Source organism: Uloborus diversus, chromosome 2 (assembly GCF_026930045.1).
Source record: "Uloborus diversus isolate 005 chromosome 2, Udiv.v.3.1, whole genome shotgun sequence".
Taxonomy (NCBI): domain Eukaryota; kingdom Metazoa; phylum Arthropoda; class Arachnida; order Araneae; family Uloboridae; genus Uloborus; species Uloborus diversus.
The window spans coordinates 50,518,020-50,538,333 of NC_072732.1; the positions used below are offsets into that span (position 1 = coordinate 50,518,020).

Here is a 20,314-nt window from a genome sequence, read left to right on the forward strand (position 1 = left end):
AAAAAGTTTAATTAAAAATATCCCATTATTAAAATAAATAAATAAAGGAAATAAGAATATATAATACTAACCAATAAATAAATCAATAAACTCGCTGAAATGGTTTTTAAAATGCCGCAAACTGCATGCAGCCCTTCAACTTTCATTGGCGGTCTTTTTGTATAGTTAAAACGAGTAAAAAATCCGAAATGTAAACTGAAATGAATGCAAAATTGAAACTTTTCGAAACACCCTAGGCTGCAATTCCTGATTGAGAAATTTTGAAGTTGTAATTAAAAATTCATGTTATTATTAACTCCAATCATCCGAATCAATGGAGTCCGGACCCCATTCGAATAATCGAAAATACGGATAATTGGATTTTTTTCCGAAAAAAGACTTTGTTTTTTAATTAATTGCTCTAATATGTATGTTGAAAATGAGAGAAAAAAAACAATAAAAAAAGAACAATTAATTAATTAAATGAAAAGGCAACGCTTTTACACATTACTGACATGTACTGTACATTAGTGCCGTACAGTAAAAGAAAGTACACTAGCCTCCACTAGCTTTGCTAAGGGAAGGACAACAGTACGTTTAGACAGAATCATTATTTTGCGCCACACAGTACTCTTCATTCAGTCTTGATTTTTTTCTCTGAAATTCTGAAAACAATTCGGATAATCAGCGAATAGGGTAGTCGGAGTTCGGATAATTGGAGTTGTACTGAATTATTGTTGCTTTTTTTAAAGACATATGTAGACACATAAATAAAACAAAATTATTTACAATTGTTTTTTAATTAAATTAAGTATTTTACTTGAATTTAAAACACACCGAAGGAAAGAAAATTTAAAACTGTGTTTTTTTTAAACAAAAAAAAAAAAAAGAGAAATCATCCAAAAAAAAATACAGAAAAGAGAAGAAACAAAATATAACAGAAACATTCTAGTAACAATGAAGGATTTTAGTATAATGCTTAGTATTTGTTATTAGTTTAACGGTACGTGCAACAAACATGAGATGACTTGACAAACAAATTTAATTTTCAGATTTGAAGATTGGAATGAGTTGAAAATTTGTTCTTCTCGTTAAATTTCACTGGTAAAAATTACTAAAAATATGACTGCAAATGAAATTAGTTGCGCGGTTTTTTTTGTTTTCAAAAACAGAGCACACGAGAGCGAATCACAATTCTTCCTAAAAATTTGTCATGCGCTTTTTAAAATATGCATGGATAAATTTCGGTAAAGAAAAGAAAAAAATACATATATAGACATAAAATTTCTTAGACTGAATACATTAATATTTTTTCAGTGCAGTTATCTGCTTTTGAATTTTATCTTCTTAGAAATAGAGGAACAATGATCATTTTTAATGAGAATAAAATGAAAAGTTCAATGAAATACATATTATTTTGCTTTCTAATTTCGTTGTAAGATCAATGCGTCTATAGTTACAGATATTACTATGTGTTTTGGAAATTTAAACGTGTTTTACCTGAAATTGTTCATTTTGAGCAAACTACTTCATGAGTTCATTTTTTCGATTCCTTGAGTCAACTATCTTGACTTCTACGCTAGATGCAGACATGTGAGCTGTGACAACGTGACTAGATTCAGTTTTCTCCGATACATCTAGAACAGGTTCATCTGACAACTTTGCTGAGCGACTTTCCGATGGTTTTGATGAACTGGCCTTTTCTTTTCCCCTTGCTTGACTCGAAGGTGAATCATGAGAAATATTATTGGATCCTGTTTCTTGAAATACAGAAGAATAATTACTCTTATCACCGTCACTCAGTAAAGGTCTTCTCGCCTCATCGTCGTCTTTCGCTTTGTAACTCTTCCAAATAAGTAAGTCAATAATTGCACAAGATACCAGGACAGTTGAAACAGCAAACAGTAAGCCAAGAACTGCATAGGTTGCAACAACAGGTCTCTTTAAGCGATTGTACAAGAAATCGGCTAATTCTTGAGTAAACTGTACAGAGATTTCTGTCCAGAAAATTGGGTACAATCCAGGAGGGATATTTTGAAGTTCCGAGAGATTTGGAATATTTTCGATTTCTAAGTTTAACTGAAACCGAATCGCTAAATCAACAGTAATTCCAATCTGAGGCTCAACATCAATGTGAGAACTGTGGTTTGTTTCGGATGGATGAAGACCAGCTACGTTATCCGTGTAAGAGGAATCCGCCAAGTAAAAGTGAGGGAAGGATAGGTACACTGGAGCGTCATACTGACACGAGCTTATGTCCAAAACTCCTGAGGGGAGATTCAGGTTATTTTCAAAACAATAATTTTCGGGATTTTCCTGAGAATTGGCGAAAATGGCCTTGTGGTTTACAAACCTTTTTGTTAAAACACCTTTATGTGTATAATCCTCAGTATAATTGAAAGTCATAGATCGGCAAAAGATTGGTTGAAAAAACGTATATGTAGATTGATTGGGTTGCAGAGCAGGTCCAAATTCTCCATTTGTTCCACTGATCTTATTGCATTCATCACCTTTCCAGTAATTCAGATGAGTGCTTCCATTCCATTTGTAAATCATACTCAGCATGTCGTGATTCAGTTTTCCAGTGTATACTTCGAATAGCCCATCATCTGTAGCATTGCGTCCAAACAGCCATGAAAATTCACCATTCTTGAATGGCATTTCTGGGTTGAGGTATCGGCCGATTTTTATGATCGAATCTTTGTATCCCTGAAATGATAGTTCTGCGATCGTCTTTTTGACGATAATCTTCTCTCCAGAGAATTTGAAAAAAACATTGGCACTCTTCTGCAAAGCTGAACTCCGATTCTTCAAAAAGTTGGAACCAAATATGAGAGGTCCATTCAGTGTGTAAATCGTTTGACTTTCATCCGCAACCGATTCTTCTAAAACAAACTTGAATGTTTTTTCTTCTCTGTAAGAAATCGTTCCATTTTCGTGGTACTGAATATCATTCTTATGCCAGTAACTGCGATACGTAAAAGGACCAACTTCACTGACTTCCATAGCACTTCCTTTCTCACGGAATTCAACAGGATTCGTGATATTGAAAAAATAAAGTTTCTGATAAATCGGCACAGGGAGGTCGATCCACATTGCGTACATTTCAGTGTTGTTCACCAAAGTTGTTTCTTCATTAAGCTTAATTTTGTATACTTTTGGAAAAATCCCGATTCCAATAATTGATACAACAATCAGAAGGGATCCTACTACAATGATAAGAGCTAACGTACACCTGCTATTCGACATTTTGCATGAAAATAAGCTCCACTGGAAACTTGCTACTTTGGGGGCAGGGAGAAATGTTTATCAGTGAGGGTGGTGAGGGGATGAGTACAGCTCAATGTCTGAGAATCGTTCGCCCGCGTGACTAATGGAGTAGATGACCTTTTGCCTTAATCTAACATTAGAGCTGTTTGTTGGGTGATAATCAATGCGAACAAATAGATTAAGTTCCTGGACTGGTTATACGAGACTTTTAAAGCGTATACATTTGCTATCTGAATGCACAAACAAGATTCCATATTTTTAACTACTAGAAAACTACAGAAGAGCAGCTGGTTTTGACCCTCATAATCATTCGGTTTGAACTGTATAATATCATTGTATTCCCCAGAGCCTCGATACCGAGAGCATGATCGATTTTTTAATAGTGTATTTGAAACTTATTAAGCTTTACTTTTGTCTGAAAGCGTTATTTCGATAATAGGTTTTTTAAAAGAATGCTTTCAAATTTTTAAGTTAAAAAATCGCAGTTTTTATATCTGTAATATGAAAAATGAATTTTAACACATTTTAAGAAATGTTGCAATAATAATAATAATAATAATAATAATAATAATAATAATAATAATAATAATAATAATAATAATAATTACACGTTCAATAAAAAACATTAGTGAAACTTGATGAGTATGGTATGACTACATTCATGGCGGGTTTTCTCGCCAACAGTTTCATATCATTTATTGTAAATGAGTATAAACATACTAATCAGGATTCAAGGAATCTCATAAATATATATATATAAAGAAATATTTAGGACCAATCGATGAAGAAAGCGGTGTATTGGTAGTTAATTTTCAGTTTCAAGTTCGTAAATATCCTTTTTCTTTTTTAAAAAAATTAATCTTACTCTTTTTTTTTTTCAATTTATTTCTCTGCTTTGCTAGGACATTTTTCAACATTCTTCCCATTACGCTTATTTCTATTTTATTTCATTTATGTGTTTGTTTATGTGTACAAGTTTAAATAAGTTTTTATTTCCTGCTTTTGTACAATGCGAAAAATTTAGATCTCAAGCTTATTTACTTTGATTTTAGCTGTTACGACAAATCAGGAAAATTAAGCCTTTGTTTCCCCATAATTTTTTGACTTCGAAAAGTGAAGTGAGTGAAGTTGAAACAGCGATTCTCATGATAATATTTTGAATAAAATATTTATAATAATTAATACGTTAGAAGTAATTAAAAATTGTCCACATAATTATAAATAAAAATAAATAAAGTTGTTTGCCAGAAATCATTTAATAGTAACTTTTATGATGAGAACTAAAACATTCAGTAGTGAATGTTTCGTTTACAAAATAGCTTTTTTGATTGTCAGTCATAAGTAAATATGAATTTTAAAAATAAAATTGCAAAACACATAAACACGTACTTACTTATCCGGCATGATTTAAAGTTATCAAGAGAAACTTTATTCATAAACAAATTGGTTTACTGAACATTTTCCATATCATACCTTTTATTAATTTTCCTTTGTACGATCCACCATCAAAACTTTTTTACTTTGGCAAAACTATTTTAGAGGAATACTTGTTCAAATCAAAAATATTGAAAATTATCTGGTTTAAAGAAGATTAACTTGTCTCAGGGACACTTCGTCAAATAAATTTTTAAAGAATAGAAGAAATTTTAATTAAAATGTACCTTAGCAAACTGTTTTATCAATATAAAATCGTCTGCAGCGCTTTTTTTCAAGTCAATAATAAAGCACTCTGAATGACCCTTTATTTTCAGTCGCCAAAAGTGAAATAAATAAGTTCTCTCGTAGGCATTAATGGTTAAAAACAATTTAATTCTTCATTTTGAGCATTTTTTTTTAAACATGCCCTTCGTCGAGTTTTTCCAACATGATTCGTTTGTGCCTTTTAGTTCTATATCTATATTTGCCTTAAATTTCCTTATAGGCGGTCGATGCAAATTTTTTTTTTAAATTAATGTTCTTTGTCAAGACAAAGCTTTTTTTTTAATAATTTGAAAAATTGCTCCGTTTTTTTCTGCTTAAGAAGACGTTTGAATCTTGTTTCTACCTTAAATAGAACGAAAGTTATAGTTATTTTTGTTTATATTAACGAATGTGTACATAACTTTAAAACTTTAAACGCGTTTTTCTCCATGATGCAATTTTTCCCGATTTCTTGCATTCAAACTCTTATAAGTCAGGAACCGATAGAGATAAAGTAATGAAACTTGGAGCATATCTTTTTCAAGCAATTTACTTTAATTTTTATTCGGCGAATTTGAAAAAAACGTTTACTGCAAAAATTATGATTTTTTTAAAAAAAAGTATCTTCGAATTTTTCGAAATTTTTCTTCAAATATTTTTTATTTTTTATTGAATCAATATTTTTAAAATCGCCGAATAAAAAATAAAGCTTAGATATTTGTGCATACTTTTTTGAAAAAAAATTGAAAATTGACCAACAATATTTTGAGTTATAGCAATTTAAAGCAACCCCATTTTTTTGAAAAAAACTAATTAAATTTAAATAAAAAAATATCTTTTTTTTTCATATTTATGTTATGATTTTGCTTATTAAATAAATGATGAATCAGTTCAAAAAATTTCAAAACTCTAAAGTACATACTAAAAAATTTTTTCAAAATGTGTCCCGGACCCCCTTAAATTTCACAGTAGACGTTAATGTTAAAAAAAAATAATAATAACTGTTCATTTTAAACGTTCTTTGTAAGAAGTCCTTCGTTAAGAGTTTTTTCCAACAAAGTTTGTTTCAACAAATCCATCTTTAAGTTCAGATCTATGTTTGCCTTAAATTTCCTCTTACGCATTTATGTTTAAACATTTTAACTGTTCATTTTAAACGCTTTTTTATGAACATGTTCTCCGTAAAGAGAATTGAATGAAAATAATTTCAAATCAAAAAATGATGACACGGGAAAGCAGAATCTACGCCGAGATCTTTAGAACAAAAAAAGTTTTTTCGAATCGGAATACTCCCACAAAATCAGGGGCGTGCACAGAAATTTTGGGGCCTGCCACAAAGGACTTTTCCGCGCCCCCCTCCATATTGTTTACCCCTATATTTCACGCCTAGTTTTAAAAATATTGAGCCCCCTTCAGGCTCGGGCCCGGGCCAACAAGTATCCTCCCCCCCCCCCCCTGTGTACGCCTCTGCTTAAAGTTACGGGTCGCGGGAGGGAAGGGGGGCTGACAGATTGACAGACAGGCCGACGGACAAACTTATTTTCCCATCCCTACTTCTGTTTTTTTTTTTTTTCGATATTTGTTTAGTTGCATACATCATTTATTATTGTTTATTTTTGTTCTTTGTTATATTTTTACGCTACATCACGCAGCCTTTATTCTTTTTTTTTTTCTTTTACGGAAAATAAGCTAAAAAGGTTCTGAGTGCCGTCATACTTCAGTTAGTTTAAAAAGTAAATTTTTGCAGTAACAAGGATGGGGAGGTACGTTTGCAAGATAATTTTGTTTAAAGCTTTGGATATTTATGTAACTTGTGAGAAATTAATTTTCAGCCCAAAAAGGCAAAAAGGTGTCCTTCTCATGAAACTTGCATCTCTAACTCAGAAATTTATTTCAGTTTTTAAAAGGTACCAAAAGTAAATTTTTATTGCTTTATTTTATTAAATGCAATATTTCATGAAAAGAAATAAAAAGTTTTCTAAAAGCATTTCAAAAGGTTTTCTCTTATGCTGTAGTTTGTCATGCGTTTGCTCTCTCGTTCTGCGTCAAGTAAAAAATTTTCTATAAATTATTTCACATGCATTTTGATGGTAAAAAGACTTCTGTCAGAAGTGGGATTCGAACCCACGCCCACATTCGTGGACCAGAACGCTCAATTCCAGCCTCGCTGGGAAGGTTTCACCTTGAGTCTGGCGCCTTAGACCGCTCGGCCATCCTGACACACTGCTGCAGTAGTTTAGTTTATTTTATATTCGCAGATTCACACCGAATTTGGTACAAAATCCATTGTTATTTTGGGATGGTAGTGCCAACTTTTTTTAAAATGTTTTTCTGCACATTATTTTAATATAAGATTAATACGGTGGCATACACAGGGTTGAGAAAAAGCGATGGGCTACCCTCATTTTTTCCTTAAAACTAAAAAATATATATATAATAAATATTATTTTATTTTTTCTAAATGTTATAATATTCTAAATATTAATATAATTTCTTTAGCACAGCGCTTTTTAATTTCTTTGATTAGTTTAACCCTTTTTGAAATCCACTTTTTTGTAGAACCCCTGTTTTATCTTCAGCGCAGTTTGAATGCAACATTCTGGAAACTTAATTGGTAAAAGTAAATTTTCAATTAGGCCTGTCTTTTAGGGGGGTCAGGAGGGGTTAACTTCTCCCTGCTTTGAGAAATTTACAAATATGTGAGCGTGATTTTTATGCATTGAGTATGTACTCTTTGCCGCCTCATCTTCACCCGGAAAAAATTGAAACTACTGTCCTGATGTCATTAATATTTACTGATTTCAAAAATAAATTTCTAGAACATAACAATTTTCTAAAAAAAGTTAAAACAGCATAATCAGATAAAAATTTTAGAGTTTAATTTTAATGACATGACTGTTTTTTATATATATATCCTAGGTACATTTACTGTACCTGGTACAGTAAATTCAGCTGTACGGAAGAAAGTTGAATTCTCATGATAGATGATAGCAGCAAGTTTGTTGTGGTATTTTTTTTTTTTTTTTTGTCGACACATAAGCTGAGAGACCTGTTTCTCACATTTATGAAGTTGCAACAATTAAAAGCGCCAGTCTTTCGTGGTAGTTAGAAAAATTCATCTTTTAAACTTAACCTGAATTCTACTAGCGATATTGGTTCAAATCTCTGTTGCAAGGATAAATAGGATGTTATTTCAATAAAATCCTCATTATTTGCCACAAATCAGGAAGTGATAAACAATGCATCTGTGTCCCCTCCTCCTCCCCCAGATTTTTTTTTTTTTTTTTGAGCAATCACGATTGCTTATTGTTCTCACTTGACCGTTTTTGGCGTCCGTGCCTTTTTTGGACCAGGCCTGCAGCACCACCGTCCACCGGCGGCGGCGCGGCTGGTCCTGAGCACTGTCCCCCGAAATCCACTTTTGCTGGACGGTGGCGTCCATGTCCCACACACACGAACGCCTACACACACACACGAACGTCTACACACACACACGAACGCCTACACACACACACGAACACCTACACATACACACGAACACCTACACGCACACGCACGTACACAACACTCACTCACACACATGCATACATACACTTACGCACCCACACACATGCGCCTACACAAACACACGCTCGTGATTGCGAAAAACATAATTTGAATTCAAGATGCCAAAAATTCAAATTAATTTTTTTTTTTAAAGAAGAAAAAGTTTGAAAGTTTCGTGGAACCCTTGAGTGATCTCCACAACCTATGTTTCCGTAGAACATAATTTAAGAAACGCTGCATACAACTGTAGAAAATGGGGCAATACTTTAAAAATCAGTAGGAGTGTTGAATTACAAAACCTAGGTAAATGGTTAGAAAGTGGATTGAATTAGAAAACGAAAAACCATATGGTAATTTTTGAGGGGGTGGGCAAGACCAAAGGATATTTTTCATGTTTTGAACTAGTACACCGCCAATTTGACGTTAAATTCCGTGGCGCTTCCTCTATGTGTGCACAAGCACTTGAACCCCAAATAAAACGGAAAAATATTAAATGCGCTTACCAAATAGTTCATTTCCAAAAGGAGTGTCCCCTCGCTTTTTTCTAAAACGCCAGTGGCGGCCATTCGGTGGACAGCCCCCCCCCCCCCTCCCCGCAATTTATGCTTCATTTTTTTTTTCCAATTTAAGAATCAAAACTAAGAATTATTTTTAAAAGATGCAGAACTGTCAAAATTTTTTAGACCCTAATTATTTGTTTTATTTTGTGTATCTATTTACGAAACATTATTTTGCACAAGCAGTAGCTTTCAGCTTATGTATTAATTGTTTAGATATTAGAAAATTAATTGATTTACTTAAGCCATACTTGTTTAATGAAATTATTACCAAGTGTTTGTGACGTCTCAACATACTTTGGGGTAACTAACGTAAGTTTAATTCATGTCTAGATGTTTATTTGGGGATATATATATATATATATATATATATATATATATATATATATATATATATATATATATATATATATATATATATATATATATATATATATATATATATAGTCAAACCGCGATATCGCGACACCCGGATTTCACGACACTCCGGATGTCACGTCACTTTTTCAAAGTTCCGAACTTAAGCCATATAATTTTAATGTTAAGTAGCTCCGGTCCGGATTTTACGACAGTCTTTTTTGGTGCATCTCCGGTTACGACGACACTTCGAGCTGCACCAACTGGATCAAATATTTCTTTGCAATTGTTAAATTTTCAGTAAAATAAAGAAAACATTTGGAAATGTTTGCTGTAGGAACTTCGGACCATGACAAGAGATTTCACCAGGCCTGACACCTCAAGAATTGTGAGGGGCAAGTAGATAAGTTCGGAAAGGTACAGGTTTCAGACTTTGAAAAGAGGGACAATAGAAAGGAATTCAAAGCAGGTGGATTGTAATACTGGACGAGAGAAACAGCAGGAGAAGAGAAGGACCATAGCTACCTTAAGCTGTTGGTCACTACAAGCTTCTCTCATGAGAGAAAAAAATATAAGAGCTCCTCATTAGATTGAAAAGGGATACACAACTCTAAAGTGGATAAAATAATTAGAAAGTGTTTTTTCACCTTCGAAAGGTGGGGCTTAGACGTCAAAACCTAATCAAATTGAGGACAAAAGTGAAGAGTCTTGAATTGGTTTCTTTCTTGCTGATACTTTCGTGGAATGGAGGAACGTTAAAAATGCTACTGAAAAGTTAGTTTAGTTACAAAAGTTTTTAGTTACACAAAAAAAATAATAATAGCAAGTGAAGATCTTTTTTTAAATAATTTTTGTTGTATCCACCAATAATTCAAATTTACATTAGTTAAATCTAATTTAAAATGTATATAGATACAATTAATTTCTTCATTAAATCTAATTTTAATGTTAACTAATGTTTAATTATGAATTTTTGAACTATTCCGGTTATGACGTCGCTACGGCGAAGCAGAAGCAGTACTGTACTGCGTAATATTTCGTTTGCACGTTTTCTGTATGCTCCTGAGAGCATAAAGTTGCCATGTTTGGTTTTTATCATAATCTTTTCATATTAAGTTATCGATCATTGTATGAGGGGAAGGGAAAGCCACCTTTTACTCTCCGGTAGGGGTGCCAAAGGGCGCACACGCACTCATTGATTTTTAAAATATAATACAACTAATTTAAACAATGGAAATGTGAAAGTAAAAAACTGCAAAATGCATCGCAAAACGTTCAATGTCATGCGTGTATGCTATGAGTTATAAATATAAAGGTAACCTTTCTTGTACTTCTTATTAATTTTGCGGCCAAAGCCCGAAATCGGTCAGCGAACTGGCCAACATTGCTGAAAATTTACCGGCCAAAAACCCGAAATTTATCTCTTCATTTCGGGCTTTGGCCGGCCAATTCGCGAAGTGGCAATGGACGATCGGCCTAAGTACGAAGAGAATCAAGAGCAGATTGTGTTACAATGTTAAAAATGCAGCATTTTAAAATGAATACTTTTGTGTACTTTTTTTTCTTGAAGTACACTTGTTTAAGAAACTAGTTCTAATAATATAAGGGATATCTCTGTGTTAAATTGAACGCATAATGTGTAAAAAATATGATCTCGTGTTATTCTGTTTTTATATTAAAGCTATAATAGATATTATTCAGTGACAGTACATGATGTAACAACGTGATAGCGTAAAGAAGATTACATTTGCCCTTCAAATGGGCGAATTATATCTTAAATAAATGCATTGTGTAAAGTGTGCGAATGCAAAGGTAAATTGAATTAAGGACGGCCGACAGTCTTTTTCTGCTCCATAGACCTAATTTTAAAGATCCTTGATCGCATTGTACCAAGAAATATCATTTCATACGCATAATATTTTCTTAAGGATTTCGGAAAATCTTCAATAACTAGTATGTTGTGGCCATAACGTTCCTTTTTTTTTAAATATTTTTCAATTCTCGCAATGGCATAGAGAAAAAAAAATCGCATGAGATATTGATGGTATATATGGTGAAATTTGAAGGGAAGTGGAGACATATGCTTAGTTTCAGTCATTTTCTATAGTCAAAAAAGGAAATTCTTTTGAGTTTCGGTGGGGGAATAGATGCACAAATCCGTCTTCTCTTCCCCCGGAAAACGTCTCAGAATTTTCGTATTGCACACATTATCGCAACTAATAAGCGCGGCATTTCAAAGGCAATAACGCGATTGGCTACTATTTCTTTGACGGAGACGATCAGAAAAAGCTCAAAGATTAAAAATTTGATGTGTTAATCTTGAAGCCCTCAGCAACAAGAACAAACCTCGAAAATTTGGATTCCAATGTCCTCCATTCCAATAAACCTCCACAAACCAGACGAATTTTCCAATATATGTTACGTGTAATTATTTTTCGTCGATTAGCACATTTTAATCATAATCTACAGTTAGGGCAAACCTGCCAAAACTGTAGATGATCACACAATACACAGTATATACTATGCACACTAAAAACAGATAATGCCAGCGTCGAAATGCTGGGATTTAGATGTGCGCAGCATTCACAATACTGCCAGGTTAGGTTTGCCTTAACTATAGATTATGCAATTGCTTGAAAATATTTTTTACATCTAGGAGGGCTTTTATTCCATTTAGTTGAAATATTTAACATAATTTTCAAAGCCATCACTTTTTTTTAGTCATAGAATTTTGAGCTTTTTTAATTAACAATCATGGAAATCTTTTTGTCTTCCTGTAACTGTCGATTTCTGGCAAAGTACAAGGTTTAGACAATGAATTACAGTACGACCTCCAAAATCCCGAGTTCTAAAATCTAAAATCCTAAGTTCCGGGTTTTTTTTTTTTTTTTTTTTTAAACCGAATTCGTTGCTAGTAAAAGTTAAAAGTCAAAAAAAAATGAAGAATGAAACACTTAACGACCCTTCAAGTCCCCCATTTTTAAAAAAAAGTGACAAAAAGTATTGTAATCGAATAATCGAAATCTTGGTTGATCAATTTTAATCTATCACTTGTTTGAACTTTGTGTTCCATAATTTATGGTGATTGCTAAGGAAACTGCTTTTTAATAAAATTGTATGTTCTTAGATTTCGTTCATTTAAATGTTATTTTAACAGCTCGTTTGAATTTTGTATTCCATAGTTAATAGCCTTTTTTTTTTAATTTTACTTGAAAAGAAAAAAAATCGGTTTTGACAAAATTAATTTTTTTATTGAAGCTATGCTTCTTATCGGACGTTGGCGGCCAGGGTGAACTGTGGGGGAAAAAAGACATGAAAAAGTGTTCCTCCCGCTATCTTCAAAGCACATGCGCAGAGTTTTGTACATGTTAACGAGTTTAACAGTTCATCTGTTGCGAAGCTTCTGTGGCGCAATCGGCTAACGCGTTCGGGTGTTAACCGAAAGCTTGGTGTACCAAACCTAGCTGGGAGAGAATTAAGTTTTAAAAAAAAGTTGGAAAAGTAGTCTTGAAACTGAACAACAGAAACTATGCTTTTATTGAATAACATAAGCTTATAATGTTGAAGTTAATAAATTTCCCTGTATTAATTGAAACTCAATTTGATTCGTCGTTTTAAAGCACTTTCATCATTATAAGTTTATATTATTCGACAGAAGCGCAGCTTCTTTTGGCCAGTCCCGTGACTGCCTTTCATTTTATTTTACTTTTTATGTAACTTTAAATGCCGAAAAATTCAAAATACGGACAGTCCGAATTCCCGATGAATGCGGATTTTCGAGGCTATATAGAATTGCGATAGCAGAAGATTCAGTACCTGGTTATAAACGCAACAAGTTATTGGGGTTTCCCTGCAATTTAGGAAATAACATTATATTACCTGTTCCTTTGACCAGAGATGTGGTCCAAGAGCGCTTCGAAGATAATATTTCAGCTGTCACAATCCTTATTATTTCCTTGACAACGTTCTGAAGTAAGGCCAGACGAAGAGGGCGCAGGATCTGAAGTGCCAGTCTGAACATCATCTGCTGCACCTATACATCGTACAGAAAGGTAACTTTTCACAATTCCAAAATTTAATGGCGAATTTTCCTGAGTTCGCCTTTTACGATTCCAGCAGAATTCTTCTCGAGTTAAATAAAGATGAGAGCATACTATAACGATAATGCATAGAAGGACAAACAACGCTTTTGGAAGCATGTTGTTTAAAAAATATTCCGGTATATCAACTGTGTAATACAAGAAATTATTGAGATTCTCTGTTGGTGTCCCGCTAAGTTCTACCCAAAGTAATGGATAGATGTCTTTAGAAGCCTTTCGTACTCCATCCAAATCGTACTCTGAAACACGTATATTGTATTGATAGCGTAGAATAAAGTCCGTAGTGATTCCTGATACCGGATCGATCTTCAAGTACGAGGAATGTGCGGATACATTCGGCTCTAAATTCGAAATATTCTGGAATAAAGAATAATTCGATAATAAATAATGTGGAAATGACATTATTAATGGAGCATTATTGTAGCATGTGCTTACGTCTAAGAGTCCAAATTTAAAATCTGGATTGGGCTCGTACATCGGGCAGTCTGATTCATTAGAAAATTCCCCGGTCGAAATTTCAAACGTTCTTATAGAAAATCTATCTTCGATTGGCGGATATTGATGAAATGTTAAAGATCGACAAAGAGCTGGCTCGAAAAAAGTATAATCAGTTCTGTTTCTCGCTAGTGGGGGTCCGAATCCTATGGTGGCTCCATTGATCATATCACAAGTCTTATTCTTCGAAAAATTCAGTATCGAATTTCCATTCCACCTGTCAATGATATTTAAATTAGAGAGGCCGTTTTCTCCAGTGAAAACTGAGAAGCTATCTCGTTGGGATCCATTTATTGAATTAATCCATGAAAACATCGTAGAGACATCCATTGATTTGGCCGGTTGAGATAAGGCATCTTGTGAATCGTATAAAATTTGACCGACAGTTGTTTGTTTCACAAATTTATCGCTGGTAATTCCCCATTTCTGCATATATTCTTTTCTTGCAACACTATCATTCCCAAATGCTTCTAAAGTGAAAATAAGAGGAAAATTTAGGGAGAAAATAGTTGAATTTTCTTCTGCAATTGACACTTCTGGCACAAATTGCAATTTTCTTCCTCGATTGTAAGACAACGTATAATTTTCGTGCCACGCAATATCTTTCTTTTGCCATAACAAGCGATAAGTAAAAGGTCCAATTTCACTGATATTCATATTTCCACGGAGAAATCCAAGTCCATTTGTTATATTGAAAAAATATAGTTTTTGATGTTTATTTAAAGAGCCAGCTTTCCATACACGGAATAAAGCTGATTCATTTCTAAGTGTCAGTTCATTTTCTAATACGAAATGATAAGCCACAGGGAATCCGAAAAGAAACACTGTAACAATCAGGAAAATTAAAGCTAAAAACAGCAAAAATACTGTTGAAATACGATCCCCAGTAAAAATCATATCTTGAACGAGAGTGTTGTACGTGATGCGTGGTCACTTCGGGAGGTGTGTTAAGACTGCGGTTGGTCCCTGTTTCTTTGATAAGGGTCATTCCAAGGTTAGAGGGCGTGGTGAAGGGCACAAAAGAAGGGGGAAGAGAGGTCATCCAGCATTCAGATAAACGTGAAAGGAACTTTCAAAAAAGAAAAAGAAAACACTAACAAACAAACAGCTGAGCTTGTTCGGGTGGCAAAACCTATGCTTTCTTTTACGATCAATATTCTGAAATGTTTTCAATTTTTTCCAAAGTGATCATTTTAATTCCATAGCACCTACATAGTTTCTGAAGCCCAGAAGAGCGTTTATTGTATGAATCAAAAACATATTAAAATGCTGAACTTTTGTCTTTGAAGCATTTTATTTCCATTATTTTTTAATGGAAATTCAAAGCGTAGTTAGTTTTCATTTCTCAGTTAAAGTATTTAAAATATGCTAACATTGTTTATGAACAAGTAACAAAAGAAAATCGCTATTATTCCGTTATTCATTTATTTTTCAACAATTTGCATTTACGTTTCTAGAACAATAATCAGATACTAAGTGAAATATGTACTAAAATTTTTGAAATTAAGTAAGTAATCGGAATCATATTGCATCAATGTTAAGTCTACTAAATATGGTATTATAATTTTTATTAGTAACTTTTTCTATTTCTTGAAGGCCAAAACTAAGAATACATTCACTGATTCACTCTACACATTTTTTGAAAGTTTTTGGTACCAAAAATATTTTTTGGGTTGTCATTAATGTTATAAAATTTTGAATTGCTTACAAAATGCTCTTGAAATAGTTAAACGAGTTGAAATAGTTTCTAGCGAGGATTGTTTGAAGAAACTTTGCCTATAAATTGGGGGTTTATATGGACCTAAGTTTCCCCGTATACTCTAGTGTTAAATCTTTTTGAACTGTTTAAAATGGAACGAAAAAATGTTCAAAACAAAAAGGGTGAGGTGTCCTCGTCGAGATATTTCGAAAAGAAATTTTTTGCTAGGATTGAATTGTTCACTCAAAAGTCCTATAGACGGACCGAGAGACACATTTTCTAAATCTCAAAACAATGTTTGTTAGTTTTTAATTTTTAGTATTAGTTTAATTATTTTAATTTTTATGTTTTTTTTTTAATTATTTATATTTTTAGCGATATTTTAGAATTTCACTAAGCCTTCTTTTGCTTTTACAGGAAAGTAGGCAAAAAAAAAAAAAAAAAAGTAAGAACGAAATGGCGAAACAATCGAGCTACTGATTGGATATTCGTGCCGCATTTGGCACTTTGAGGAAATGCTTCGAGATGTTTGGCTAACATCTTCCTAGTTGCGATTTGTTGTTTCTCCTACGTGAATATTGTATTAGAAATTCTATCTGATTATTTACTAGTATTTCAGGCAGCGATATTTAACCTCTTTCTCTCAGAGGCACACAGAGAAAACGACTCTTTCAAACCCACCAAAGCATGGCATAAAAAATAATGAAAACTAATGTTTGTTTCATCATTAATGCCGTCTGCCTGGTATAGTGGGCAGAGAAGTCTGATTGCAGTATGGAAGTCTCAGGTTCGAATCCCGGTCCGGGCATGGATGTACTTCCTTTCTTTTTTTCGTGTGAATGTGTTGTTGTGCTGTTATTGGTTGCCTACGGTATAAAACGGGTGCATATGGCAAGTGTGTAGTGTGGAAGACGGTCTTGGAAAAGTGAAGCAATGCACACCAAATTGCCAGTCTAGCTGGCACAAGATAGCAACATTAATAATGTCGCAGCATTCATCTAACAAAAGCGGTTCTTTTTTGAGCTGAAACCAAACTACAATTACTAAAAAAAGAGACAAAAACACCTTTTTAAGTGTATTGTTTGTATGAATAAAAAGTTATAAATGCAGGGCAAGGACATTTATAAACTAAGCTTTAAATCATCAACAGTAAAAATATTACAAGCAGAAATTTTCTTTAGTTTTTTAACTTCTTTTGAAACTGCAGTCATATTTTAAAAGTATTTGCATTTGTTATCGTAACTAAATAGCTGTAGAACTTTCATAAAAATATTTGCACTTGTATTTTTATATCCATTAATACAACTGACTGAAAAGAATAATCCCGAGAAATATATGCTGATAAAAAAGACAAACGTAATAAAAGTGAAGTTTCAGGTGCAAAAAAAAAAAAAAAAAAAAAAAAATTACTGATATAATGTTGTTGACAAAATAAACATCTGTAAAAGCAAAAAAAAAATAGGTTGAAATCAATAGAGAAAGGCGTACTTTGATATCCCCCCCCCCTAAATGTCTGTAGATAAATTACCGACGTGATAAAGTTTGCATTTTAATCTTTAAAAATAGATATCTGGCAACTATATTATGAGTAATTGTTCAACAATAAGAATATTTGTTTAATAACCCTTTCAATACAACACAAATTTGTGTCTTTCAGAATATATGGTCAACGGACGAATTAATAGTAATAATTTTTAAAAAGTTAATGTTTTTTCGTTTTCTTTTTTTTCAATTTTTTGCAAACTTGATTAAATAAACCTAACTTTATACTGTGCGATGCATAGACAATATCTGTTTCACATTGAAATCACTCTCATTAAAAATTCAAAATAAAAAAAAATGTATATGAATTTTGAAGTAAAGGATTTAACGTGCCATACATACAAACATACGTACACGCAAGGGGTGGGGGGAGGGAGTGCTAACCCCTACCCAAATCTAATCAAAACACGTTTTTTCTTATAGGCACTGGGAAAATTTAGTTGACGACCAATGAAAACTTACTTGCCGATAAATAGAAGCAAGGTGCAATAAATTTAGAACCACAAAACAGCTCTTAATGGAACTGAAAATAGAGAATTTGAATTGTAGAATGTTCTCAATGTTTCGTGTTCATGTTTAGTTATTAACGTCGTTTATTTAATGTTTATGCAAATTAACCTTGTTCTATTTTTCTAATGCCTTTACTTTTGGTGTGGCAACAGTGTTGTCTAATGTATAAAATTGCCAGTGTTGAGGTAGTCAGGACTTACATGAAATACACTGCCAGCTCAGTCAATTTCAGCCGAGGACTGCAGCTTCGTGCTTATTAGCACTCGTCAGCCCGGCATAGGAAAGTGACTGAGCTGGAGATGTAAAATCTCTTAAGGAAGCCAAGAGTGCCAAACAAACTGGTAGCTAATACAGAATCAGCACTGACCAGACGAGTGACCGAAACAATGGTTCGGTTACTGAATATACCTGCCTCACCTTCAATATCCGAGTTGAATCGAACCATTGTTTCGGTCACTCGTCTGGTCAGTGCTGATTCTGTATTAGCTACCAGTTTGTTTGGCACTCTTGGCTTCCTTAAGAGGTTTTACATCTCCAGCTCAGTCACTTTCCTATGCCGGGCTGATGAGTGCTAATAAGCACGAAACTGCAGTCCTCGGCTGGAATCGACTGAGCTGGCGGTGTATTTCATGTATTTCTGCCTTAGCCCTGGCTATAGGGCAATGTAGTCAGGACTTGTTTTTTCCTTTTTCTTCACGCGTGTCTAAACTAACCACGCTTTTAATTTGTTTTTAATAAATAGTTTGTTGAAGTCTAGTGCTGTCTCTCGACTTTAAATTCAGTAAAACAATGATAAAGTAAGAATTTAGGACATTGAATAAAAATGTCCCGTACCTGCAACAAGTTAAATATGTTTAAATTTAACAACAGCAATAGCTACTTTTATTACTATCCCCCCCCCTTCCCAATAATCATTCAAAAACATTCAATTTCAAAATTTGTGATGAAATGAAAAGGAGCTGCTGAGGACATGATAAAGTTAGAAATCTGGTCAAATTCTCCATTATTTTTGCATTTTAATGGACCTTTCCTCAGAAACTCAAAATTAGTTAAATTAGGTTTAAATTAAACAGCTTTTGAGGGTATTAGAAAATTTGTGATCTAATTAAAGTCTCTATTACTTCTGCATTTTAATGGAACTTTTTTCGGAACTCCTAATTAATTAAATTTAGATTAAATTATGTTTCTTTTTTACTTCAAAAACAATCAATTTTTAAATTTGTAATGAAATAAAAGAGAGCTATTGGGAACATTATAAAGTTTGTAATCTGGTCAAATTCTCCATTACTTCTGCATTCAAATGGAACTTCCTTCGGTAACTTATAATTGATTAAATTGTGTTTAAATTATGTCTTTTCATTATTTCAAAAAATTCAATTTTAAAATTAGTGATGAAGTACGAATAACTTTCAAGTACATTATAAAATTTGAAGTCTGGTCAAATTTTCCATTATTTCTGCATTCTAATGGAATTTTCCAGGGAAATTCGAAATTAATTGCGTAATCCAGTTTTCCTCGGAAATGAACACAATGAATGTTCAGAATTCTACAACAGTATATAGCAGTATATACAGCAGTATATAGCAGCATATTCTCTCTTTCAGAATCTACAGCAGTCTGTCCTAATTCTCAATTATTTCTGCATTCGAATGGAACGTTTACTCAAAAAATCAAAATTAATTTAATTATCTTTCTACATTATTTCAAAAACATTCAATTTTGAAATTTATGATGAAATAAAAAAAAGGTTTTTGAGACATTATAAAGTAATTAATCTAGTCTACATCTCCATTATTTCTGCATTCTAATTGAACTTACCTCGGAAACTCAAAATTAATTAAATTATGTTTCTGCATCATTTCAAAAACTTTCGCGTTTAAATTTAAAGGTGGAATTAAAACGCGATAAAATCTGAATAACCTGTTGAGGATATTATAAACTACAGTGGACTCTCTATCTGAACACTCTCTACTATGAACATCCTCCATATTCTGAACACATTTTGATGGTTCCGGCTAATACATATGTGGTATTTAGTTTCTCTCAAAAATGAGCACAATAAATGTTCAGAATAAAGAGAATCTACAGCAATCTGTTCTAATTCAACATTATGTTTGCATTCTAATGAAACTTTTACTCGGAAAATCAAAATTAATTTAATTATGTTTCCACATTATTTCAAAAACATTCAGTTTTGAATTTTATGATGAAATAAAAATAAAAAAAAGCTTTTTGGGACATTATAAAGTAATTAATCTAGTCTACATCTCCATTATTTCTGCATTCTAATGGAACTTTCCTCGGAAACACAAAATTAATTAAATTATGTTTCTCCATCATTTCAAAAACATTAACTTTTAAACTTTATGATGAAATCAAAACGCAATAAAAACAGAATAATTGTTGGGGACATTATAAAGTACAGTGGCCTCCCTATCTGAACACTCCCTACTGTAAACATCCTCGATTTTACTGAACACATTTTTGATGGTTCCGGCTAATACATATGTGTTATTTAGTTTCCCTCAAAAATGAACACAATAAATGTTCAGAATAGAGAGAATCTACAGCAATCTGTT

The 20,314-nt window shown here is 32.9% G+C and overlaps 2 protein-coding genes and 1 non-coding gene across 3 annotated transcripts; all 3 read right to left on the bottom strand.

Annotated features, from left to right (window-relative positions):
• Nucleotides 1-1,503: 1,503 nt before the first annotated feature.
• On the bottom strand, nucleotides 1,504-3,075 carry LOC129216307 (scavenger receptor class B member 1-like). Its single transcript, XM_054850517.1, has one exon. It carries the CDS (start codon nucleotides 3,073-3,075, stop codon nucleotides 1,504-1,506), a length of 1,572 nt encoding a protein of 523 aa, XP_054706492.1.
• Nucleotides 3,076-7,032: 3,957 nt separating this feature from the next.
• Nucleotides 7,033-7,149, bottom strand: Trnal-caa (transfer RNA leucine (anticodon CAA)). Its single transcript has 2 exons — nucleotides 7,112-7,149; nucleotides 7,033-7,078 (listed from the first exon to the last, which is right to left on the bottom strand). It is a non-coding gene; the product is annotated as a tRNA-Leu (tRNA).
• A 6,169-nt stretch (nucleotides 7,150-13,318) lies between these two features.
• LOC129216308 (scavenger receptor class B member 1-like) lies at nucleotides 13,319-13,966 on the bottom strand. Its single transcript, XM_054850518.1, has one exon. The coding sequence runs from the start codon at nucleotides 13,964-13,966 to the stop codon at nucleotides 13,319-13,321; it is 648 nt and encodes a 215-aa protein (XP_054706493.1).
• Between the last annotated feature and the right edge of the window lie 6,348 nt (nucleotides 13,967-20,314).